The sequence below is a fragment of the Myodes glareolus genome, chromosome 9 (assembly GCF_982192425.1).
Source record: "Myodes glareolus chromosome 9, mMyoGla1.1, whole genome shotgun sequence".
In the NCBI taxonomy this organism is placed as follows: Eukaryota; Metazoa; Chordata; class Mammalia; order Rodentia; family Cricetidae; genus Myodes; species Myodes glareolus.
The window spans coordinates 46,491,196-46,518,398 of NC_142034.1; the positions used below are offsets into that span (position 1 = coordinate 46,491,196).

Consider the following 27,203-nt stretch of genomic DNA (forward strand, 5'->3'; position numbering starts at 1 on the left):
GCCTACTTAGAAGGATAGGTTTTCTGGATTTACCCAAACACCAGATTGGGGAAATTACCCTCGCCGAGCAGTTATTTCTAGAAATGCTAAGTCTATCTCTTAAAAATAGCATTCCAAAATTACAGTTAGAGCTGTACAGAGGTGATCCAGATGCTCCTACTCGAAAGAAGTGTGCGAGAAGGGAAGGATTACTATAAAATGGTCTCTCCTTGATGAGGGCCGAGACCAGCACACACAGAAGACCAGTTGCTATCCAACACTTGCGGGTGTCCAATGAAACAGACAGCATTACCGCAGGGGGAGCCTACTACAGTTTGCACTTCAGAAAGGAGTCATCTAGCCACGCGGCAAATCAGAAATAGAATGAATTTATGCTTCATGAGGTCTGCCAGGTGTTTCATTCTCTTCAATGGCATGCCGGCAGGTGGGCTCAAGCCCAGGCAGGAGGTGGGGGAGGAAGGTGCAAAGAAGCAGGGACTAAGGAGGCCTTTGATTCTTCAACGTAGGTTCTTCCTAACTTACTAATTTTCTCAGGAGTCTTTTGCAATTTTGGAACCATTTAATTCTTTCGATTATCGGCTCGAAAGCGTTAAAGTGTAGCTGAGAAACGCTGCAACAAAGAAGGGGGCTAGTAAAAGCTCTCAGAGAAAAGGGGGTAAGAATTTTTGGGACGAAGCCATAAAGAAGAGACTGAGCGAAAAGAGAAGCCCGAGAGCAGATGTAGAAGAGGAAATAAGAAGGAAGAGAAGACAGAGAAGAGAACCTTACTGAAAGAAGGGAAAGTGACTCAAGTCCCTTGGGACTGGAGTGGAGAAGACACGCCCAGAGGGAAATCGATCACTTTAAGGAAAGCCCCTCCCCCTAGCTTGACGTCCAGACATTTCGGGCCACGATTGGCTGAGGCCGGAGGGCGGGATGGGGTTGCTAGGCGCGGAGGGGATCCGGCGGGCCGCCGCCGCCCGGAGTGCGGAGCCGCTGGAGCGGAGCGGTGTTAGCGGCGCTGCTGGAAGATGGCGAGCGTCCGGGAGGAGCGGGCGCCCTGGCGGCTGGGACGCCTGCGGCGGCGGTTGCGGTCGCCACCGCTGCTGTTGCTGCCGCTGCTGCTGCTCCTGAGGAGCTCGGCGCAGGCCGCGCACATCAAGAAGGCTGAGGCGACCACGACGACCGTCGCCGGCTCCGAGGCGGCCGAGGGCCAGTTCGACCACTACTACCACGAAGCGGCGCTGGGCGAGGCGCTGGAGGCGGCGGCGGCCGCGGGGCCGCCCGGCCTGGCCCGTCTCTTCAGCATCGGCAGCTCGGTGGAGGGTCGGCCGCTGTGGGTGCTGCGCCTCACGGCCGGTCTGGGGCCACCGCCCACCGCCACCGCCGCCGCCGCCGCGGGGCTGGACGCCGCGGGGCCGCTGCTGCCCGGCCGGCCTCAGGTGAAGCTGGTGGGCAACATGCACGGCGATGAGACGGTGTCGCGTCAGGTGCTGGTCTACCTGGCCCGTGAGCTGGCGTCGGGCTACCGCCGTGGGGACCCGCGCCTGGTCCGCCTGCTCAACACCACCGACGTGTATTTGCTGCCCAGCCTAAACCCTGATGGCTTCGAGCGCGCCCGCGAGGGCGACTGCGGCCTCGGCGACAGCGGCCCGCCCGGGACCAGCGGCCGCTACAACAGCCGAGGCCGCGATCTCAACCGCAGCTTCCCGGACCAGTTCAGCACCGGCAAGCCCCCTTCCTTGGATGAGGTGCCAGAGGTGCGCGCCCTCATCGACTGGATCCGCAAGAACAAGTGAGTGTTGCCTGACCCTGCTCTCGCACCCACGTGAGTGTTCAAGGGCAGAAGGCTGATTCCGGCACCCAGTAGGCGGTCAAGCAATGCTTGCCATCCTAAAGGGTGGGGGGCAGTCAGGGTGGAGAGTGACACCCTGTAACTGGAACGGAGGCCGGGCTGCAGTGCGTCCTTGCTAATTGTAAAGAAGCCTGCCTGGAGCTGTCATTTGTGCAGGGCATAGCCCGAGGGGAGACTTTCTGTCATTCTGTCCCTATTTTTGAAGGGCCATCGTGTATAAGCGCTGGGTAAGATTTTAAGGATTCTTAAGTCAGTACCTTCATTATGTAGCTAAGCTGTCAATGTCATCACTAGAAACACTGTGGCAAGCACTTTCTGTGACTGCGTTATATCACTTGATGTTGACCACAACCGGGCGACCTAGACACCACGCATATCCTCTAGACACTCACTCATACTCTTGTTTTGCATACGGGGAAATTGAGGGGCAAACTGGTTAACTAGACTCAGGTAATCCAAGCCTGGTTACTCAGTGCTCCACTGCCAGGGAGACAGAATGTAGCCCCGATATTGCAAATGACACCCCCAGTACTTCTGATGTTGTAAGGAAACAGTTCTCCTGTCTTTACTTCTGATTCTGCTTCGGGGAGAATGGGATAAGGGGGAAGGCCGGAACTGCTTCATTTCAGCGTACCTTCTTATTGGGGTAGCACAACTAATCATTTACATTGATTTTAAAACTTAAGAACTGGAAGGACCTTCAGAAATTAGTTTATAACAAGAGCATGTTATAAATATATATGTGAGCTAAAACTTACGGAAACCGTTCCCCTGACAAAACGTGGGTGAGCTGCAGTCATAAGGAATACCTCTTGTGGAGAGGTAGAATGTGGTTTGAGTCATTAGAGATGGATAGGGAGAGGAAGAAGAAATAAAGGAAGATGATACTTACTCCAGCTGGAATCGGTTCTGAGGTGAAGAAGGTGCCTCTTTCTCAAGCGTCAGCTTTGCCAGCATGCTCCCATGCCATGCCTTCACAAGACATTTGAAGGCGTTAGTTAACGATCTTTGTGTCTTGAGTTGAAGGGTTTTTTGTTTGTTTGTTTGTTTGTTTGTTTTGACTGGCAGATGAGGCAAAGGTAAAAATGAACAAAGACGTTTCTCTGTGAGACTTGGGATCCTTTCTTATGTAGCCCAGGCTGGCCACGAACTGGCTCTGTAGCTCCTGATCCTCCTGTTTCTGCTGTACCATCACCCTTGGCTTACACCGTGCCTGTGACTGAACCCAAGGCTTCATGCATGCCAGCAAGTGGTGTACCAGCTGAGCTACATTCTACCCTCCTGAAATAATTTTTTTGCAAGATTTCAGTCATATATTATAAAACCTAGAACATTCGTGGACATTTTGATGATTCCAAATGTTGTAATCCTCCGCTTTCCACTTTACTAGCATTTAGAAGGTCCCTTGTAGATTCTTAATTTGTTTAAATGTTCTAGGACGACTTCCTTTCCTTGATCATGTCAGATCTCTGAACAGCTATAGAAATTTGATTTTGATATAATACTGTCATAAGCTATAGTGAGCAGGGCTTTTTATTTTATTTTTTATTGTTGTTTTAAGATAAGGTCTCACTATGTAGCTCTGGCTGTCCTGAAATTCACAAGGTAGACCAGGCTGGTCTCAAACTCACAGAGCTCCTCTTGTCTCTGCTGGGATTAAAGGTGCTTGTCATTGCCAGCTAGGACTTTTTTGAGAAAATGTATCAGCTGTACTGTTTCCATTGCTTGGGTTTAACATGTTTCAGCATAACTCTTGTAGGGATTTTTGTCTTCGGTTGTGGCCAATATGAAGAATTTCCCTTGGTATAAATTACCTTGAGGCTATACTGAAAGTCTCAAACCAAAAACAAAACAAAACAAAAACAAAAAAGTTCACTTTTTGCTTAATTCTTCCAAATTAGTAGTATTATTTAATGATCGTGAGTTATGTCATGGTCTTGTAAAAGCTCATGGAAACACTTGGTATTTACAGAATTTTTTTGCCTTGTGGCAGTGGTTTGATTAGTCAATCCCCCATTTTTTCCCCCAGATATGTAGCTCTAGTCAAAAAGGAAAATTCAGTTATAAAAATTAACTCAAAATATATGTTCATTAATGATTAATCAATAGCAAAGGATGTTGACATGTAAGTAAAATTAGAAACACAATTAGAGATTGATGGATGGGAGGGATATTAAGAAGAAAAACATAGGCATTGTCTATATGATAAAACTACTTTTTTGTTGGTTTTTTGAGATAGGATTTCTCTGTGTAGCCCTGGCTGTCCTGGAATTTGCTCTGTAGAGCAGACTGGCTTTGAACTCACAGAGATTCTCCTGCCTCTGCCTCCTGAGTACTGGGATTAAATGCCTGTGCCACCACTGCCTGGCAAGATTCTTATTTTCATATTGTGTATTTAGCAATTTTTTAAAATCTAATGAAATTGAATCCAAATATGAGAAATACTTGAGGATTTGAATGGAAATTTTAAGCTATCTTCCAAATAGTATTGGAGTTGATACACAAAGCTGCTTTGACATAGATACTAAAGAGCAGTTTTACAGCTACTGTGTGACTGATTGCTTTGTTTTGAAACTGGCCCCAGAAGTGACTTTGTATTTTAAGACTGTAAATTTGATTAAATCAAATTTAATCACTATCAGACACTCCTAATGTTTCCCTGTTCTAAAAGTAGTTGAAGTGTCAGGTCCTCTTTATGATATTCTGAGAAGTGTTGCAGCAAATGTTGAACAAAATGATCTCCCATTTAGTGGAGTTTATATTAAAAATATATGAAGTGGCATACTCACTTACACAGACTATTCAGAGCCTTTTTGTTGTTGCTCATAATGTATTCTTAGTGCCCACAATAGCATTCAGCTCACAGTTAATACTTTTTTAAAAATGCTGGATGCTAAATGAAGTGCCTGACCTGGAAGAGCCTTTTTATAGTTTTCCCAAAGTAAGTAGAGGGAAAAAAATATACTTGAGTTGTTTTAGAAATGCAATCAGAAAGTAAATAATTAACACATTTGGTGTGGGGAGGGTAGCTAGTGGAGTTAGAAAGCTGGAGTGTGACCTTCATTGTTGCTTCTGAGTTGCTCTGTCACTCAAGAGGTGGCAATGGAAGTCAGAAGCAGAAAGAGCGTCTGCATGGCAGTTATTCTCTGACCAGGATGCTAGCTAGCTCCAAAGAAATAAGCGTTTGTTGGGAGGCCAACAGGCAGCCATTGTGCTCAGTGTTCCACGTGTGCTGTCTCCAGTTGTGACAGTCCTGAGAGGTAGGTAGAATATTCCCACTTTATAGATGAGAAAGAAATTGGGGTTTAGAGGCAATGACTTTTGACCATGTTACTGTTGGACAACATCTCTGGGAGTCATTTGCCTGTTCCAGAGTTTGTACTAATGCCACTACACCAAACAGCAGTCTCTGGTGTCTGGAAGGGAGCTGATGAGAATTATAGTCATTTAAAACTAATCTCCTTTACCTTCAGCTGTTGTCTTAATCATCACTGGCTAAGTTATTTCTTCTGTTGTAGTTTTCACTGTTGTTCACCTCAGAGATGGTACTGATCAAGCCTAAAGTGGCCTTTCAGATTACACAGGTGATAATTTTAGTTTTCTGTCAAGCATATAGAGAGAAATGTGTAGACTCTCTAAAGGTCAGTTTATTTCAACTACAAGTAAGCAGGCACAGGAAAATTCTAGTTAGAATGCAAAGAGAAAAAATTTAATGTCAGTTTTAGTAATGGTTTGAACTGTTACATAAAGGAAAGATGTATAACTGGAATGTGTGCTTTTACTTTTAGTTTCTCCACAAAAGGGGCTCTTGTGATTTTTCTCTATCTATAAATTGGACCATATAAGTGGTTCATTTAGACATAGAAATGAGGCTGTGGTCATAGCTCAGTGTTAGGGCATGCGGCTATCATGAGCATGGAGTTTGATTCCCAGAGCCTACCTCTGCCCCAAGTAGAAACATTTTTTTTTAATAGATGCAACGTTGTCTGTTGGTCAGTTTTTTATTAAGTGGCCCAGTCAGCAGCCTTGGTGTAGCAGAGGCGGCTCTGTAGGGCTGGATTGGTTTGCTCTGAAAGAAGCTCACTGTATCATGTTCATATTCTCTCTCTCTCTCTCTCTCTCTCTCTCTCTCTCTCTCTCTCTCTCTCTTTCTGTTTTTTCTGAATCTCTTCAACTTTGAAAATATAATTTGATATAAGGATTTTATGAAATTGAAATCAGATAAAATACATTGTGTTTTAAATTAGATGCCTTATGCCTTATTCTAAAATTTTTCTTTGGGCAGTAAGTATATAAAGCATGATGTTATTAACTTTTCTCTTGTATTTATCAAGTATTTATTATATTAGCTACTTCTATGAAACTGAAACATAAGTTTGAGATTATGCTATATGGAATTGTCAGTTTTGTAGTTAGAGGGTAAAAAGTTGAATTCTGGCAAGTTCCTGAAAGTCAATCTAATTAATGAGCTTGAAATTCCTTATGCAACAAGACACTTCATAAAACATTGGTTAATGCTGTATTATTCAGGAACATGTTCAGTAATAGAAAACTCTGTAAAGAGCTTGTGTAAAGTGGAAAGCACTTGAAATGTTACAGCAGCTTTGTTTGTTTGTTTATTGGTTGATTGCTGGAGATCAAACCCAGGGCTTATGCATGCTAGGCAAGTACTCAGCCACTAAGTTATATCTTTAGTTCTGAAATTTTAAATAACTTTTTATATTTACTTATGGGTGATACATATGCCAAGTGTACATGTGGAGGTCAAAAGACAACTTGTGGGTCTCAATTCTCTACTTCCACTATTGTGGGTCCTGGGGATTAAGTGAAATGCACAAGGCTTGGTGGCAGGCATTCACTGAGCTGTCTTGCTAACACCAAGATAGGTATTTATTTCATTTGTGGACCTGGAGGATGGAGTCAGCATTAACAACATACCTAGTATGTGCCCTGGCCCTGGGTTCGTCTTCAGGACAGAGTGAATGAATAAATGAATGAATGAAAAAAAGAATGAAGAAAGGAAAAATTAGTTCATTTATGAAAGATCCTGTGGAATTTTTAAATGCTTAGTATTTTCTGTATCATTTAAAGGTGACATGTAATTTGATTGTGTTTTCAAAGGTTTGTGCTTTCTGGAAATCTACATGGTGGCTCAGTGGTAGCAAGCTATCCTTTTGATGATTCTCCCAAGCATGTGGCCACTGGAATTTATAGCAAAACCTCCGATGATGAAGTCTTTAGATACTTGGCAAAAGCTTATGCTTCTAACCACCCTATAATGAAAACCGGTGAACCCCACTGTCCGGGAGATGAAGACGAGACTTTCAAAGATGGCATCACAAACGGCGCACACTGGTACGATGTGGAAGGTATGCAGAGCCCTGAAACTGCTGTGTTTCCCCTCGGTTGCTCTAGCTTTCTTGTGTGTATTCTGAATACAAGACAAAACTGTGGCATTCCGATTGTTAAAAAGGTAATTTCTCGGTATTTTTGAGGTTTCCAAAGCTATGGTAAAATCAAAAGATGACCACAGAAACATGTATATATTCTTCATTTACATTCATCCGTTGTTCCTTGTCCCATATGCTTTACCTCCCCACCTCCATATGCCCACACACGCCCTCTTTTCCCAGGCCATCCAAAAATAAGCTGCTGACGAAGTCTCTCTAAGTTCCTCAGCACTCGCCTTACCAAGCCCAGAGACTTTCCTGTGTCTGCACCATTACCAGAATTTAGAAATCAACGGCCACTCAGTACTATCATCCCATGCTGTCTACAGTTCGCTTCCCTTCTGGTCCCCAGCCATCCTCTCTACCTTCTTCTTCTCCAAGTCCAGAATCTGATCTATGCTCAGCCATTGCATTTGATCTTATAAAGAGTCCAGGCTGGGATTAGCAAGACAGCCCAGTGGATAAAGGCTTCTGCCACCAGGTGTAACACCTTGAGTTAGGTTTTTAGGACCCACATGGTGGAAGGAGAAAACCAACTCCTTTGTCCCCTAACCTCTACCAAATGCACTGTTGTGTACATGTATCTACACACACACACACACACACACACACACACACACGCACACACACGAATAAATGTAATTGTAATAAAAAAAGTCCAAGTTGCTGTCTTATAGAACATTCCAATTTTTAGGTTTATCACTTTCTATATTATAATTCAACTCCAGTTTTCCAGTAAGATTATTCTATAGACCATATCACGTGCCAGGAGACATCGAAAGTCAAGTTATGTGTCTAAGTTGTTGGGTTAGAACACTGACCACCAATCTCACCTCTTACACAAAGGCACATTTGCTGTTGTGAGTTAATCGTGGAATTCTGGCTTGCTTTTTAGCATTTATCAGGAAGTTTGCCATTTTGGTTTTTTTTTTTTTCTCCTATTCCCATCCATGTGGATGTGTGTTTTTGTTATTATTTTTTTTTTTTGTGGTGCTGGGAGTCAAACTCTAGTGGCCCATGCAACCTAGACAAGTACTTTACTACTGAACTACTCATTATCCCAAGCATTCCAGCTTTTGTTGTTGTTGATTTTGAGGTAGAGTCTCACGTGACTCAGACTGGCCTTGAACACTTTATCATCTTGCCTTCAATCTTCTAAATACTGAGATTATGAGGTTATACCACAAGTCTGGCCAGTTTTCTTGTTGTAAGACTCCAACATTAATGACAACATTCACAATGTATGTAACCATTACTAACTGTTATTTTCAAAATATTCCTGTCACTTCGGACATTCTTTGATGATCGGGTAATAATTCCTGTTATTCCCTTCTCCCTAGTTTCAGGAAACCACTAACCTATTTCTATCTCTGTGAATCTGCCTATTGTAGATATTTTACACAACTGAAGCCATAAAATAATTGTGCTTTGCATTTAGTGTGCTTTACTTAATATAATGTTCCCAGGGTTCATCCTTCCTTAGCATAGGTCAGAACATCATTCCTTTGTATAGTTATACATATTCTCTCTATATATAGAATATATGCATGTATGCACAGATATGTAATAGATTGTGTCTATTCATTCTCCTAATGGCACTGAGTCATTCTCCTTCACTGTTGTGAGTGACGCTGTAGTAAACACTGTTGTGTAAGTGAGTGTCTGCATCCTACTTGTCAATTCTTGGTATATATGGCTAGGAGTGGAATTGCTGGGTTGTGTATTAGTTCTTTATTTAGTTTTTAAGGGGACATCAAACTATTTTTCCATAATAGCCATACTATTTATTTTCCTAGCAGAAATGTATGAGGCTACTATTTTTCATAGGATACTATTTTAACAGAATTATTAAGGTGTGGATAGATGACTCAGTGAATAAAATGCTTGTGGAACAAATGTGAGGACTGGAGTTCAGATCCCCCCCCCCCAATAAGCTAGATGCGTGCCGTGGCCCATCTGTAATCCCAGAGCTCCAGAGACATAGAAGGGGATCCCCTGGGCTAGCTAGGCTTGTTGAATTGGGTTCATCAAGAGACCCTTCCTCAGTAAATAAACTGGATTATGATTGAAGAGGATACCTGATGTCAGCCTCTGGTCTCCACACACATGCATGCACACCCACAGTCATATGCACCCATATGCGTGTGCGTCTGCAAACACATTTGCCTATATGGATGCACACCCCACTCTCTCAGAAAGTTATTAAAGCAAGCTTGAATTGTTTGTCTTTCTTTTAAAACTCATGAAAGTGGAGCTCACCAGGTAAGAGCCCTTGCTGCTCCTCCAGAGGTTCGATTCCTAGTCCCTACATGGCGGTTCACAACTTTCCACAACTGTCTGTAACTCCAGTTCCAGGGGATATGTAGTCCTCTCCTGGTCTCCATGTACACCTGACACTCATGGAGTGCAAACATACATGCAGGCAAAAAAACCTATACTCATGAAAGGTAAATACAAAAAATAAATAAATAAAAGTCATGAGAGTAGCTATTATCTTAAAAATTTCAGTATACTTTGAATAGTAAAGCATAAACTTAGAATTTTTGATTAAGAATATGCAAAAATGAGTCTAGGAAGTAAGAGCACTTCCTATGAAAGCAAAGGTTACCTGAGTTCAAATCCCCAGCACCTACATAAGAGTCCTGCATGGTCATGTATGCCTGTGACCTAGCCTTGTCAAATAGAGGCAGGCAGATCCTGGAAACTTAACTGAAGAGTGAGAGATCCACTGTGGAGTGCTAGGAGAAGATACTTGACATCCTCTCTGTTGTTCTCATGCATGTACATGGGTGTGTACATCCTCTCTTCATACATTATACCCGCACGTAAGTAATATGCAGAAAGAAGCTGGTCGTGGTCGCACACATGTAATCCTAGCTCTCAGAAGACCAAGGCAGCAAGATCACAAGTCTGAGGTTAGCCTGAGCTACACAGCCAGGTTGTCTAAAAACTTCTTTAAATAGTAAGCAGAAGACAGGTGAACCCATAGGAATGTTATTAGATCCCATGGTGAGATGCTTTGGTGTCCTTGACCTTCCTGCTGGCACTCTCATTGTAAAATATCCCGTGACATACCTGTTAACACACCTTTATTTAAGCCTTTGGGTTTTTTTGTTGGTTTTTTTTTTTTGTCTTTTGTTTTGTTTTGTTTTGTTTTGATACAGGGTCTCACTATGTAGCCCTGGCTGACCTGGAACTCTCCAAAGAGACCAGCCTGATCTCAAACTCACAGAGATCTACCTGCCTCTGCCTCCTGAGTGCTGGGATCAAAGTTGTGTGCTGCTACCTGGTTAATTACTTATTTTACTTTTCATGTCCATCTGCATATACTGAAAGTGAGTCCTAAGTTTGAGGACTGAATTTCCTCCCTCCCCTGTAGTTTCTATCCATATTTTATGTATAATAAATGCCCAGAAAAAAGGCTTGAAATATTCAGGAGGTTACCTTTGTCCTCATTAGAGTGATTTTAAAACCACTAACTTTTGATAAGGGGAATACACTAATGTGCAATCCTTACATTTCAGTCTTTAGTAAATATATATATATATATATATATATATATATATATATATATACACACACACATGTAATGTGAGGGCCAGCTTGTTGGGGTTTCCATCCCACCTGGTACCCCACAGCTGGCAAATCCCAAAGAGAAATCACACACAGGACTCCTTAAGGTTATAAACTGATTGGCCCATTAGGTCAGGCTACTTATTAGCTCTTATAACTTTTGTTACCCCATTATCCTTATCTACGTTAGCCATAATGGCTTGGTACCTTTTTCAGCTGTCAGCTTACATGTTGCCTCTTCGGTGGTCTGCGCAGGAGTGGCTGAGGAACCTCCCTGCTTCCCAGAATTCTCCTGTTCTCATTGCATCACCTCTACTTCCTGTCTGGTTTTCCCACCTATACTGCCTGCCTGGCCAATCAGCGTTTTATTAAAATATGATTGACAGAATACAGACAATTCTCCCGCACCACACACACACACACACACACACACACACACACACACACACACATACACATTAAATCTAACTTTATCAACTAGTAGTTTTGTGAATTGGTTAAATTATTTTATGAATGAGATATGATTTAAGATAATAGAACAAAAGATAATATCTCTTTTTGGGAAAAAATACCTTAAAAGGTTAAAAAATAATTTCTAATTGACCATTGATTGAAAAATATACTAAGACATATTGTTTAAAATTACCCATCCTGACTTCAGAGAGAAGAAGTGTACTTTGCTACATAGTCACAGTTTATTTGGTTAAACCAATTATTAAATTTTTCTGTTTCTTCCCACATCTGATGAAGCTAAGCTTTGTTGCTGCCATTGTTCATTGTTTTGGGAGCATCAACTTCACTCTTGTTTTAGCTGAGCAGTCAGATGTGCTGTGTTGTTTCTACAGTAGCTAGCTTCTCTTCCTGCCACAGCAACTGCTCCTTAAAGAGAAAGCTGTGCTGGCTCCAGTGGCTTGAACAGGCCAAAATCACTTTGTGTATCTCACACAAGACTGCAGTGTGATATAAAAACCTGTGACTGGGCATATTTTCAGAGCCGATGACCTGGAATGATTTTACTAATACTCTCTGGTATATTTATGAATTCCTGCTCAAAGAAGTTTAGATGTCTTAGAGCTGAATGAAGGACTCTAAAAAGAAATGCCACACTAGCTTAGAATTGAGCTCTATTCTAGAGCTCAGAATAGCTCTAGAATTACTTCCAGCTGTCATGGGGGCAATATTCTTTCTATGGGATCCTGTAAAAGTAAAATGATGGTTAAGTTCCAAGATTACTGTCTGGTATAATTGCAAATAGTCTCTGAGTATTCGGTAGGGTTTTTCTGAGGTTTCTATTTGAAGTTCTGGCCAGAACATTGTAAAAAAGTGCACCATTTCAGCTAACCAAGTTGGAATCTATCTTGAGCAGCTGGAAACCACAACAGGTCTTATAGTAGCACTATCAGCATCATGATGTCATATCAACCAGGTGGAGTTGTTGTGGGGCCCCACCTTCTTCGTTGAAACTTCAAAAATTACTGCAGGAAAATTCATTGTTCATCGTGGAAAACTTAAACATTATTTACACAGACATATATTCAATGAAAGGTACAATAGAGACAAAAATATGTATAAAAAAAGTAAAATTTTTTTCTAAATTCCTTTTTTCTTTCTGTCCCATACCATGGCTCCTGACATAAGACAGAAACTCTGAATTTTTATTTTAACAGCATGCTTGGATTCAGAGAAGGACACAGCCATTGTCCAACTCCAAAGCCAGCTTTATATATTCATAAATATATATCTATATTTTTAAATGTATATGTTTTGATTACATGTCCTTATAAGTCATATTCCTTTTTCTTGATGATCCTTATTGGATAGTTATTTTTCTTTCTGCCAGTGTCCAAACATCCAGGCCAGGGTCTCTTAAATTTTTGAAGATGTGTATTTTCCTTTAAAGACAAGAGCAGAACCCTGCCCCACCCCTATATGGTTTCCTTACCACCTGTATGGTTGTCACCTCTGTGGATGAGCTGTCATTTCTTTTTATCAAGAGATTTCTCTTTTTCAAACCGAATCTTTATTAATTTTGATGGTATCCATAACTTTTCTTCTCCTGTTGAAACAAAAGCAAACCCTTTCCCCAACATAGCACATCTCCTGGCTTCCATTGTGAGGTCAACACATCCTTGAAATACACCGGCTGATTTAATTCAGAAGACTTTTCTATTACCCAATGTCTCTCTGCTACTGTTGTCCCTTTCTCATTAGTGTTAAGAAAATTCAAGGTCAATAAAGCATTGTGTAATATATTTGGGGAGTATTTTCCATCCCTTTCTGTTTAACAATATTCTTTATAGTTTGATTTGATCTTCCTATAACTGCCTGACCTGTAGGATTGTGTGGTATACCTGTAATATATTTTATATTATAATAAGCAAAAAACTATTTCATTTTCTTAGAGACAAATACTGGTCCATTATCTGTATTTGTGCAGGTATACCCATGATGGCCATAACTTCTAATAAATGTGTGATTACTGAATCAGTCCTTTCTGAGCTCAAAGCAGTTGCCCATTGAAAACCTGAATAAGTGTCAATGGTGTGGTGTACATATTTTAACTTTCCAAATTCTGCAAAGTGGAACACATCCATCTGCCAGATTTCATTCCTTTGAGTACCTTTGGGGTTATTCCCTGGAGGTAGCGATGTTTGGTTATAGAAAGAGCAAATAGGGCATCTCTTTATAATCTCCTTAGCTTGTTGCCATGTGATGCAAAACCCTTTCTTTAAACCTTTTCTGTTGACATGATATTTCTTATAAAATTCTGAGGACTTCAACACATTTCCAATCAATAATTGATCAATTTCTGCATTACTTTGTGTTAGAGGACCTGGCAGACCCATATGGGATCAGATATGTGTTATGTATATGAGACAGAGCCTATTCCTGATTTATCTTAAAGCTGTATAAATAATAAAGTCAATTCTGAATTATCTGGTATAAATTCGGCAGTTTCAATATGCAAGACAACTCTTTCTGCATATTGTGAATCAGTAATTATATTAAGAGGTTCTTTAAAAATTCCTTAGTACCATGAGAATAGCATATAATTCTGCCTTATGGAGAGAATTATAAGGGCTTTGTTGCATTGTACTTAAATCTTCTGATTTGTAACCTACTTTTTCTGATTTATTTGCATCAGTATAGAATGTACGGGCTCCAGTTATTCGTGTGTCCCATACAATGCTGGGAAGGATCCAAGTAGCTCTCTTTATATGGTTAATTCTATCACTTTTTGGATAATTGCTATTAATCTCTCCTAAAAAATTAGCACAAGCTCTTTGCCAAGGTTCATTGTTTTCTCCTAATTTTTAAGTTTCAATCAGTAGTAAAAAGCACTATAATCTCTGGAAGGTCTATACCTACTAGTTGATGAAGTCTCAATTTTCCTTTTATAATTAATTCGGAGACTTTTTCATCATAAGTTTTTAATTGTTTATTTGGTTTATATGGTAAAAAGATCCATTGTAAGAAAATACCTTCCCTTTGCATTAAAATTCCTGTAGGAGAAATTCTGGAAGGCAGTATGACTAAAATGCAATTAAGATTTGGATTCACCTTATCCACATGTGCCTCCTGTAATTTTTCTTCAACAAAAATCAATTCCTTTTTCACTTCAGCTTTCAATTCTCTTGGACTATCTAAGTCTTTGTTACCATTTAAGGTTTTGTTTAGATCAGGTGTTATCCAAACAGCTGCTTGTAGACTGGAAATGTCTTCTAACAATCTTTGAAAGTCATTCAGAATGTGCAATCAGTCTCTCCTAATTTGTACCTTTTGTATTCTAATTTTCTGTAAACCTATTTTATAACCTAGGTAATTGGCAGAATCTCTTTGTATTTTTTCAGGAGCAATTTGTAATTCCTATTTTGGCAAAACTTTCTTTACTTCTTCAGACATTCTTCCTAAAGTATCTATGTTTGAATCAGCAAAATGTCATCCATGTAATGGTAAATTGTAGATTTAGGAAATTTTTTATGCATTATTTCCAATGGTTGATTTACAAAGTATTGGCATAGAGTGGGGCTATTGTGCATTTCATGTGGGAGGACAGTCCACTAGTATCTCCTAGTAGGTCGAGAATTATAAGTAGGCACTGTGAAGGCAATTTTTTCTCTGTCCTTTTCTTGTAAAGGTATAGTGAAGAAGCAATCTTTTAAATCAATAACTATTTGAGGCCATCCTTTTGGCGGAGGAATTCCAGATTGTAGAAGGCCCATAAGTTGAATTATCTGTTAGTTCTGTCACCATTCTCCATTTACAAGATTTCTTTTTGACAAAAAATACAGGGGAATTCCAAGGGCTGGTTGATTTTTCAATATGGTGAGCATGCAGTTGCTCCTGTACCAGCTGTTCTAAAGCCTGCAGTTTATCTTTTATTAATGGCTACCGTTTAACCCATATTGGTTTCTCAGTTAACCATTTTAACAGAAAAGGCCAACTTACTTTAAAAGTAGGTTGGTACCTCTAAAGGTTTGCTAGTTGCTTTGTGTTTTTGTACAGCTTGAATGGCAAGTGACCTTTGTGTATAGTACCTTATAATATTCTTCCCAGAATTATGAGTTTCTGGGACTGCAGAAATGTTAATCTGGGTATTCCATTGCTGCAGCAGGTCATTACCCCATAAATTCACTGTAATATTAGCCACATACTGCCTCAGCCTTCCTCTCCATCCTTCTGGCCTTATGCATTTAACCCATCTCGTGCTTTGTTTCACTTGAGATAGGGTTCTAATTTCTAGTCATTGAACATCTGACTCTTGAAGAGGCCAATTTGGATGCCAAGATTCTGGAGTAATGATATTCACATCCACACCCATGTCTATTAAACCAACAATTACCAATGCCATTTATAGGCATTGTTATCTTTGATCATTTATAGAAGCCTTCCAGAACATATGTTTCCTATTTCCTATTGAAAATTTTGATTTATCCTCCATGTTTATTCCATCATCCAGAACAGTATGGTTTTTTACAGAAGGTTCTAGATTTTTTAATTTTCCTGGTGAGACATGTCCTCCACAATGACTGGGAATGACTGAACCACTTCTGACTTGTGGGCCTGCAAGAGCCCTCCCCACCCCCCCACCCCCCCGCCAAGGAATTTCCCAATGTTTTCAGGTTGCCTTATCTGTCTTTTGTTGATCTACATTCATTGGTCCAAAGTCGGCCTTTGTCATACCTTCTACATATATCCGAAGGCTGAGTTCTCCTATTCTTGCCATTCCCAGAGGAGACATTATTCCTAGGAATTCTTTGTCTACAATCGCTTCTCAGATGCTATTCTACCACAGTTAAAACATTTGGCATTTTGATGTCTCCTCATACCTTTGGAAATTGTTTCACCTACCCAAGATTCAGTATTATAGTCAAATATCTCAATGTTCATTGCATGCAAGATCCATTCATCCATAGGTGCTGATCTAACCTTTAAAGGCCCAAGTATCTTTTTGTATTCTAAGTTGACATTTTCAAAAGCCAGAGATTCAATAAGTACTCATCTAGCATCTGGGTCTGTTACTTCTATTTGTACAGTCTTAGTTAATCTTTGTTAAAAGTCACCAAAGGGTTCTCTCTGGCCCTGCTTAAACCTGGTATATGATTCACTTTGTTTTCCTAGTTCTTGATTCCTATTCCAAGCATTTAATGCTGCTTTGTGGCATAGGGACCAGATTTGTTCATTATAAGTAGCTCGAGCCTGTGGGTCAGCATAAGTGCCCTCACCAAGAATTTAATCTTGGGAAGTCTCAAGTCCTTTTGCTTTTCCCTGTTGTTCTAAAATTTTAGCCTCTTCTCGGAAATAGCATTTAAACATCAGTTGAGGCCCATCATCCTGAACTGCTGAAATTAACTGAAGCTAGTCATGTGGCATGGCTTTAATGCTAGAAGCCCATGTCTTTACCATCTTCCTAACAAATTGCAGAATGCAAGCCATAAGTTACTACAGCTTGCTTAATTTCTTTTAGATCATTCATTCCTATAGGTACCCATCTACCTTTTTTGGATCCTTTTGGGCATTTAGAACTTGATGCTTTGTCAGAATAGATTACAAAGTAGGAAGCTAAAATCCTGGGTAAAACATCTCTGACAGCTTCTGGCGATGTTGAATCCTGTCCTTGTGCCTTCTTTCCCTGCTCATCAGCTCCAATAATCTCCTCAATCATTTCAAATCTTTTTACTGTTGTCTTTTGTAAAGCCTGAATCTCCTGACCTGTATATATTTCTAGTGATTTCATTGAGGCACCTAGCCTCTGGTCCTCATTTTGTACATGTGATCCCAAGGTTTGGAGTTTTTGCTTTAAAGATAATATCTCATCCTTGGACATTATTTGGATAGCATGCAGATTGCCTTCCTGCAGACATACTCTATCTGCTAACCTATGATAACTTTTTAAAAAAATATTTATTTATTTATTATGTATACAATATTCTGTCTGTGTGTATGCCTGCAGGCCAGAAGAGGGCACCAGACCCCATTCCAGATGGTTGTGAGCCACCATGTGGTTGCTGGGAATTGAACTCAGGACCTTTGGAAGAGCAGACAATGCTCTTAATCCCTGAGCCATCTCTCCAGCCCCTATCATAACTTTTTAACAAATTTTGGTTGTCAAATTCAACAGTATGAATTTTTTCAGATAATTTGTCAGTATGAATTCTTTCAGATAATTTCTCGGTACCCTTAGACATGGATTCAATTTTGTCTGTCAAATTAATGTTATCCTTTTCAATAGTATTAATTTTTTCAGATAACTTTTGATCTTTGATGGTATTAATTCTGTCAACTAGCTGTTCATTATTAGTCTGTAAAGACTGTATCATTCTAAAAGTGCCTCGTTCTTGGCTCTGTAATCAAACCATTTTCTTAAGGATATAATATGAAGAAAAAAACTGAGTCCCAATATCCAATAATTGGATGTATTACAATAACCATATAAACCTTTCAGAATATAATCCATAGTATTAGCAAAAAAGTTACTAAAATTTTCCATGGTAATGCTGTCTGCCATTATATATTGACTTATTAATTGCCTGTTATGAGGTCTGGTAAATTGTTTTAGGTGTGATAATCTTTATGGTCCAGCATGTGTTGTGGTTGCAGAGTCATGACTAGCAGCAATGCAACTGGTGGCGAAAGGTTCTGAGCCTCTTTTTTTTTTCCCACCTTGGTGGTTAAATACTGAGAAATATGCTTTGTTTGACAAATTAAAAGCAGTTAAATCAATTCTGTACATGGAACAAGAAGCCCAGAACTCACGGGCAGAGAACACAAGCTAGAAGCTGCACAAATCGCTGTGCGGCAAGGAACACGGCTGTTGGGGAGGGAATGTGCGCGAGCTTGGGAAATTTCCAAGTTGCTGCATACAGTTAGCAGTTAGCTGTGGCGAAGGTTTTACCAAAACAAACAAACAAACAAAACAAAACAAAAAACCAACAACCCCCCACCCAAAAAAAAAAACTGCCTAGGTAAAAGCAAGCCAAATGGACGGGGTTGGGAGATTTTCTGAGCTGTGGACCAGTTAAGTCCACCTGGTAGGTGTAGAGTCTGGATCCATGTGGTTGCCAGATGAAGGACTCTAAAAAGAAATCCCACACTAGCTCAGAATTGAGTATATTAAAGGGTTATTTATTTAGGGGTAGACTCACAGATCACAGAGATCACAATCCTCTGTACAAATGGGGAACAGGAACCAAATTACGCTGCTGGAAGAGAGACCAGATACACACTTTACATGGGCATATATAGTATAAGAGGCCACACCCAATTGGGTGGGTAACTTAAAGGCTATTGGCTGTAGGAATTCCTACAGCAGCTGAAAATGAATATAATGATTGAGTTCAGTTCTTTTTGCTTTGTAGAAACTCAGGGATTAATACGAAATAACTTACACAGTCTGACTATTCCCTTAGCAAATGGTTCTGACTATCCGCCACCTCCCATATTCTGTATTAGCTGACAAGGACACAGTAAGAACAGGGCAGAAACAGTTGTGCTTGCAAGGATCAAATAGCAGATAAGTAGTGTGGGAGTGGATGATTTGGCCACTGCCACTTTTACCCTCCTTGCTAAGGCTGACTCGAATGTTGTAGTCCTTGCTTCTCTCAACATACCTTTCAAACCCACAGGATCCAGCTAGGGAATGGCTGTCCTAATAGCCTGTAAATGGTTACACTCACCTGCCAAACCCTGGTGATAGTGAGAGTTTAGCCAGGATGTCATTTTTAGACAGCAGCGTGCTGACTCTATGCCTTCTGCATACCTTTCCCCACTCTTGCTTTGTTTTTCTATTCTTGTTGCTGGACTGTGTATTTTTTCCAGACAGTCCTAGAGATTGGAACCTCTTGCGCTTGCTAGCAGCATTCTGCCACTGAGCTACATCCACAGCCCCTTTTTAAAGTTTAATTTTTTTAAGATTTATTTTTATTTTATGTGTTTGCCTGCATGTATGTATGTACACCACAAGCATGCCTCATGCCTGAGGAGGCCAAAGAATGAGTTGGATTCTCTGGAGCTGGCATTGTGACAGTCGTGAGCTACTATGTAGGTACAGGGAACTCAACGTGTGTCCTCTGTAAGAGCAGCAGATGCCCAGATCACCTCTAGCCACCTCTCTAGCCTCTAAATTTTATTTTGAAACAGGTCCTCACTAAGTTGCCAAGACTGGCATTGAATTTGATCCTTCTGTCTCTGCCACTTGAGTTTTTAAGACATAAAAATTAGCTGATGGTTTGGTATGTACATTCCAAGTCATATTTAATGAAACTAGACTATAGATTAGGTCATCTTTTAAACGGTTTCTATCTTTAAGGACTGGGGAGATAGCGTGAGCCCCTGAGGTTTATGTAATGGTGTGTGGTTCATCATCCCAGTGTTGGGGAGACAGAGACAGGATGATCCTTAAGACTGGCTGGGCAGCCATTGTAGCTCAGGTGGTGAGATCCAGACCAGTGAGAGACCTTTCTCAAAGAAGGTGGACCATGTTTTTGAGAATAAACTTGAGATAATTTTCTGGCCTCCACATATGCATACACACACATGCAAGCACACACATGAACAGTTACACAAATGTTTACACACACAAGAATCTTCTCTCTACATATATGAAGTTTAGAGTTTAGGAAAGGCAAGTAACCTGAGACTATAATTGAAATGATATTTGCCAAAGTCACAGTTCTGTATGCATTTTAAAAACAGTCTAGGAGCCAGGCTGTGGTGCTGCATGCCTTTAATCCCAGCACTCAGGAGGCAGAGACAGGCAGATCTCTGTGAGTTCGAGGCCAGTCTGGTCTACAAGAACTAGTTCCAGGACACGCTTTAAAACTACAGTGAAACCAAAAAACAAAACAAAACAAAAAAACCAGTCTAAGGCAGGAATGGTTATATTTTATTTTCCTGCAGACACAGGCATAGAAGCTAAGAACAGAGCCTTGGAATCCGACAGCTTAGGTTTGAGTCTCAGTTCTGTGTGTGCATGTGTGTGAGAGATTAGTTGATCTTGAACATGTTAATGAATTCTTTAACCCTCAATTCCTATATATAAAATAAAGATAAAACTATATGATCTACTTCAGAGGAATGTGAGGTTTGACTCAGAACTATTTTAAGCGCTTAGCTTTGCATTAAGCACTGAAACTATCTCTGCTAGAGTTTCCACTTCCTCAGGGCAGGGCTTGGATTTCATTTGTCTTTTTAGTCCCATGACTTAGACTCATACCATGGATAGAGAAGGCAAACAGTACATCTTTTGTGAGTAGTTGAACAAACAAATTCTTGTTATCACAAAGAAATGGGTACATAGGGTTTTTTTTAAATATTAGATACATAAACTTTGGACTCAAAATTTATAAAAATATTCTTTCTTCCTTAAGAAAATAAGTTTGCTTTATGGCAGGCCACTGTGTTGTTGTTTTTTTTTTTAAATTTTCAGTAGTATCCTGTAGGGTGAAATGCTTTTAACTTTCAAAAATTATGTGTATGCCTACATGTCTGTGCATGAGAGTGCTATTGCCCATGGAGGCCAGAGAGAGTGTCTGGTTCCCTAAGCTAGAGTTACTGGTGGTTGTGAGCTGCCTGGCATGGGTGCTGGGAACCAAGCTGGGGTCCTTTACAAAGAGCAATGTGCACTGTTGGCCACTGAGTATCTTTCCAGTCCCCTTTCTGGTTGCTTATATGCATTTCATCATGTGTATACATGTTAAGTCTTTATTTTAAACTTCATGAGTCAGGTGGTGGTGGTGTACATGCCTTTAATCCCAGCACTTGGGAGGCAGAGGTAGGGGGTTTCTGTGAGTTCCAGGCCAGTCAGGGCTACACAGAGAAACCCTGTCTCAAAACAACAACAACAAAAACCCAACCAATCCAAAAACAAACAAACAAAAAAACCCTTCATGAGCCAACACTTAAATATGGGGCTAGGAATATAGCTCAATGGTAGAGTCAGCACGCAGCAGGCCCTTGGTTCTGCTACAGAAAACTGATAACTATTAATCATTGCAGAGAACTGATAACTAACTTACCACTGTAATGTATATGGTATTATTTCTTCTAGTCTGCTCTATTTCATTTTATCTTAAAAGTATAGTAGTGTATCTTACAGCCCAGTAATGGGCGATGGCCTGCAGCGTGACACAGCGCTGCTCTTGATCTCTGCTACTATAGGACTGAATCTCTTTCCATTTTTTTCTAATAGTAACAAAACACCTTTCAGTTTGTATGTGACAACTATTTTCTTTCCTTTTGTCCTGGCTTGTTTTTATACTTCAATTATAGTCATTTATAATGAAGACTGAGCTATAACTTATCATGGGTTGCTTTCCCTATAATTTGGATGAGTATAGAGACAGGAAACTAATTAGAAATACAGCCACCAGCCCCATGTGTTGTTCACATGTCTATGCATACTGTTACTAGTTAAGGCAGCTGTATGATGCTTTATATTTGCAGGGTTTTGTTTTGTTTCTTAAGCCGTTGCTAACATGGAGCTGAGCCTTTTCCAACTGGCAATTATGATTCTTTTTCTTCCTTTGAAAGAAGGAAACATTCTGTTGATTTATTGACCCTTCTTCTCTCTCTTTTTATACTTTTTGCAGAATTATGAAATGTGAGCAGATAGCACCTCATGTAACCAGAGCAGCCTTGTGTAAGTGTGAGCTCCTTTGATCATGTGGACATCATTCTTCCTCTAAAATGGCCATTATGTTGAACAGCACTAATGTGCTCTAAATACTGAAGTGCACTGGCTTGTAGAGCTTGCTGCTGTGAGAAGCGCACAAAGAGTTTGTATTTCCTTAAATAGGGCATATGCCAGAAAACTGGAGTCTAAAACAAGGAATTAAATAAGCAATGCATAATTGAAAAAAAAACACAGTATTTGATAGTAACAAAAGATGAGTTTAGTCGGGCAGTGGAGGCACACGCCTATAATCCCAATACTCAGGAGGCAGAGGCAGATGGATCTCTGTGAGTTTGAGGCCAGCCTGGTCTACAAAGAAAATTCCAAGACAGCCAGTGCTGTTACAAAGAACGAGTCCTTAAGGATGGTAAGGAGTTTAGATTGTGTTTCAGTCACTGTTAAATCATAAAGACTAGTGGATCTGAACAGCGTAGACAAACCTGAAGACCTCGTGCAGAGACCTCTTCACAGCTTGTTTCCCGAAGTCTGTTTGCTAGTGGGTACAGTTGTAGGGCTTGGGAAAGGTGTGTCAGGGTCTAGTAAGTGTGTCTTTGGTTTTTAAAACTACATGGTAAGCAAAAAAAAAAAAATCATGAAGGAAATCTTAAAAGCGTTCTTCTGGCACTGCTGGTTGCACATTTCAGTAGGATCAGGTCAGAACTGCAGTGGAGTCTCCTGGCTTTCCTGTGCAGTGGACGCCTTGTCTTTCCTGGGCAAACAGGACCTTTATAGGTCACTGCGCCTCTAGAAAGTCTCCCGTGTAGTAACCCTCCTGCATTCCCAGGGCATCCTCTTCTTTTGAAATCAGAAATTTAAATCTTGCCCAGGTGTGTTGGGCAGGGTGGACTGCTCATTTCAGAGTTGCCTTTGTTTAGCATATGGGAAGGGACAGAGTCCTAGAAGAAGGAAGGGTTTTTATTGCTATTTGGAGTGTGATCTCTTGATAAGGGCTTTAGCTATAGGAATATATGGAAACAAAAAGGGAATATGAGAGGTATGAGAAATTGTGCAAGAATCAAAGGATCAGCTCCAGCTAAGTATCAAGGAGAGCCCACAGAAAAGACCCCTCACCCCGCTTTGCTGTGGGAGAAGAGTGACAGCAGAGGTAGTACTTAGTGATCCCGGCACACATCCCAACACAACTGTTAAGAAACAGCTTCTAGAGCCGGGCGGTGGTGGCCCACGCCTTTAATCCCAGCACTCGGGTGGCAGAGGCAGGAGGATCTCTGTGAGTTCGAGGCCAGCCTGGTCTACAAGAGCTAGTTCCAGGACAAGGTCCAAAGCTACAGAGAAACCCTGTCTCGAAAAACAAAAACAAAAACAAAAAACAAAAACCTCGAAAAGAAAGAAAGAGAGAGAGAGAGAGACAGAGAGAGAAAGAAAGAGAAACAGCTTCTAGAGCATGGGTGGGATCAAAATGAAGAGGCTCAGGGTTATGTGACATATGAAAGGCATATGCCAGTCCACGGGTTTGAAAATTAAATTGACACTGTTTCCTGGAACAATCTGATTGCTTAGAATCAAAATCCAACTAGAAAATAGTTGAACAGATGGTGATTTTTCACCTCCAGAGTGAAAACGTTTGCAGCATTTAGTACCAGGAAGTTTTCTTGAAGGAATGCTGACAATTCAAACAGTAATTCTGAGCCTGTTCATGTTTCACAAGTACGACTGATAGCGAGGTGTGATGTGTCTTACTTCACCCTGGACATTAAAGACCTGGTTGAATTTTGCTTCCTTTTTCTTTCCCCTCTTTAGTCTGAGTGTTACCTAATGTAAAAGGTAAAGCCCTGTTCAAACACAGCACTTGCTGCTCCCTGAGTCATGAGTTTGCTTTTGTGAGCTGTAGTTCACCCTAGCATAGAGCTTGACCTTTAGGCTCAGCACACTCGTGTACTTTGTAATCTGATGCCGAGCTCAGGAGAGCCAGATATGCTAGTTAGGGTTCAGTCTCAGGTTTTCAGAGCTTATGATTACAAATTAAATGTTTTCAGTCCATAACCTCTTTTCTGTATAATTCAGATGATCAAGAATAATTTTATAAGAATAAATACAATTTAGAGATGTGAGATGTTGACCAAATGGGAACCGAGAACAGGCAGGACTGTGTAATTAGTTTTGTTCTGTAGAATCATATCACTAGCAAATATATATCTAGTGGGAGTGGTGAGGAAACGGATGTTCACAGGAAGTTACTGGAGCACAAAGAACAAGTTCAGATAGGAATTAGACAATCTGAATTTAAAGATTTAAGACTGGGGGTGGGGGTTAAGACCAATTTGTACTTTCCACTCATTTGGTTCAATGTTTCTCCTTAAACTTTTTAATGAATGTCATGTTTATTAACTTTTTAAAAGTAGCTTGGGGAATGCAGAATTATTATTTATTGTACATAAAGAAATCAGAAGAAATAGAAATCATGAAAATTTCTTGCAACCTTTGAAATGCCCAGAAGCCTGTCCTTCCTTATCTGAAGTTATGCTTTCTGAAGTTTCGGTTACTGGTTATCAATCATAATCTGAAAGTCTTAAATGGAAATTTTCAGACTTAAGCAATTCATAAGCTATAAATTATGCACTGCTCTGCGTAGCATGATGGAATCTTACATCATTCTGCTTATATCTTGCCTGGGACATGACTCATCCTTTTGATGAGAATGTATGCTACCTGCCCAACAGTGTCTGGTTTTCACAGGACTTTTCAAATACTGTAGTGCTCCAGTTAAGTAATGCTCACATGTACACCAGCACTGTGTGACATCATATTACCTCCTCACAAGAGAAGTGAGTTCCAGAAGACACTGTGAGGAGGCCGTACATTCCTGTGGCTTACAGTTTGCTATATTGTTATACTTGTTTTATCTGTTGCTAATCTCTTATAGTATCTAACTTAAAAATTAAATTAAATACTGTAAGAGTAACAACAACTGGTTAAATAAAACAAGTGCAATCTTCTGGGATGTTCCTTAAGACTTAGAAGAGAAGGAAAGTTGTTCTGTTTTTATTAGGGTTTTTTGTTGTTTGTTTGTTTGGTTGGTTGATTGGTTTTTCAAGGCAGGGTCTCTCTGTATTGCCCTGGTTGTCCTGGAACTCACTCTGTAGCCAGGCTGGCCTTGAACTCAGATATCTGCCTGACTCTTCAGGTGCTGGGATTAAAGGTAGGTGCCATCACACCCAGCTTTAGATAGTTGTTTGAACATGGAAGCTTTAACTGTATTCTTTCCATTAGCTTTCTGCTTAAGGTAGAAGAGTATCTCCTTCCCTGCTCCCATATCCGTCCTTCCTCCATCTCAACCATCCCACTCCCCCAAGCTCTCCCCCATTCCCCTTATCCCCACCCCCATGCTCCCAACTTTTGCCTCAATCTTGTCTGCTTCCAATTTCCAGGAGGATCTATATATGTTTTTCTTTGGGTTCATCTTATTATTTAGCTTCTCTAGGAAGGAGATATCTTAATTAAGGGAGCCATTTTGGGGTTGGCAAGAGGCTTGACTCTAGAGTGATTCCCAGGTGTTCACGGGGATGTCCCCAGCTAGGACCTAGGGCAGTGGAGGAGAGGGTGCCTGAACTGGCCTTGTCCCATAGTCAGACTGATGACTATCTTCAATATCACCATAGAACCTTCATCCGGCGACGGATGGAGATAGAGACAGAGACCTACATTGGAGCACTGGACTGAGCTCCCAAGGTCCAGTTGAAGAGCAGAAGGAGAGAGAATATGAGCAAGGAAGTCAGGACCACAAGGGGTTGGTCCACCCACTGAGACAGTGTACCTGAGCTAATGGGAGCTCACCAAATCCAGCTGGACTGGGATTGGACGAGCATGGGATCAAACTGGACCCTCTGAATGTGGCTGACAATTGCGGCAGACTGAGAAGCCAATGATAATGGCACTGGGATTTGTCTCTACTGCATATACTGGCTTTTTGGGATCCTATTCTATTTGGATGCATACCTTCCTAAGCCTGGATGGAGGGGGGAGGGCCTTGGACTTCCCACAGGGCAGGATATCCTGCCCTCTCTTAGGAGTGGAGTGGTAGGGGGAGTGGGGGAGTGGGAGGGAAGTGGAAGGAGGGGAGAAAGTGGAAATTTTGAATGGTATTATTTATAAAGTAATAATCTGCTGAAAAAAAGTATATATATATCTTAAATTATAAAAAAGGTAGAAAAGTAAATTGGTAGTGTCTTTCAGTAAGAAGTTGACTGTATTGAAGTCTCTCTTCTCTTTAAAGCCAGATCTTTGTGCTAAATCAGTAACAAGGGGTTGTTCTGTTATGGAGGGAATTGAGTATCTTAAAGCAGATAAAAATGAGTTGTGAGACAGAGTAGTGGTTTTGAATAGGTCATTTGATCAGAAACTTTAGCTACCTATAGCAATTAATACTGGTATTGATAACAATTTGTTGCAGCACTGGACAGATTCTAATAGTTAGTTTGAAGACTGGAGAGATGGCTCAGTGGTTAAGGCTGCTCTTCCAAAGTACTTGGGTTGGTTTCCAGTACCCACACATCAGCTCCCAAACAGCATCCTGTGCCTTTGTGGGCATCTGCATGCATGTGATGCACATATGGATGAGCAGACACTCATATGTCACATATATTTTAAAAAATTAAGTTTAAAAAATAAATAAGTTGTTGAAAAATCAATAAAATAGGGACTGGGTAGATGGCTGAGGGGTTAAGAGCACTGGCTACTCTTCCAGAGGATCTGAGTTTCATTCCCAGCACCCACATGGTGGCTCACACCTGTCTATAGCTCCAGTTCCAAAGTATCTGACCCCCTCTTCCCTCTGTGGATTTGATCGTCAGCACCACAAAAACCAATAAATTGTGAACGGTTGCTTAATTTTTCAGTTTAGTGTGAACAAGTTGAAGATCATTGGCTTGGATAGCTTCCTAAGAGATTAACTGATTATGGAAGCTTGCTTATTTACAATTATTAATAAGACAAATGGCAGATCCCTTTTACTATTATTAAAGTGTTTTATTATCCTGAGGTATGCCTATAGCTGACTATTTTATTTCCCAAATTAAAATTTTCTTTGCCTATATAAGATGTTATTGTGAAGTCTGACATTTCTCCTTTATGTTGAGCCAAATTACATACTAGCCTAAAAAAAAAAAAATACGTAAATGTCTCAACTGAATTTGGCAGAGGCTGCTGGTGGCAATGT

General features: G+C 40.6%; 1 protein-coding gene across 1 annotated transcript in view; it reads left to right on the top strand.

Moving 5' to 3' along the window:
* The first annotated feature begins 971 nt into the window (after positions 1–971).
* Positions 972–27,203, top strand: part of Cpd (carboxypeptidase D) — a 77,532-nt gene continuing 51,300 nt past the window's right edge. Inside the window, exons 1-2 of the mRNA XM_085695355.2 lie at positions 972–1,774; positions 6,956–7,203. Of these exons, the coding sequence (XP_085551481.1) occupies positions 1,011–1,774; positions 6,956–7,203 (1,012 nt within the window). The 5' untranslated portion in view covers positions 972–1,010. The remainder of the gene's footprint in view (positions 1,775–6,955; positions 7,204–27,203) is intronic.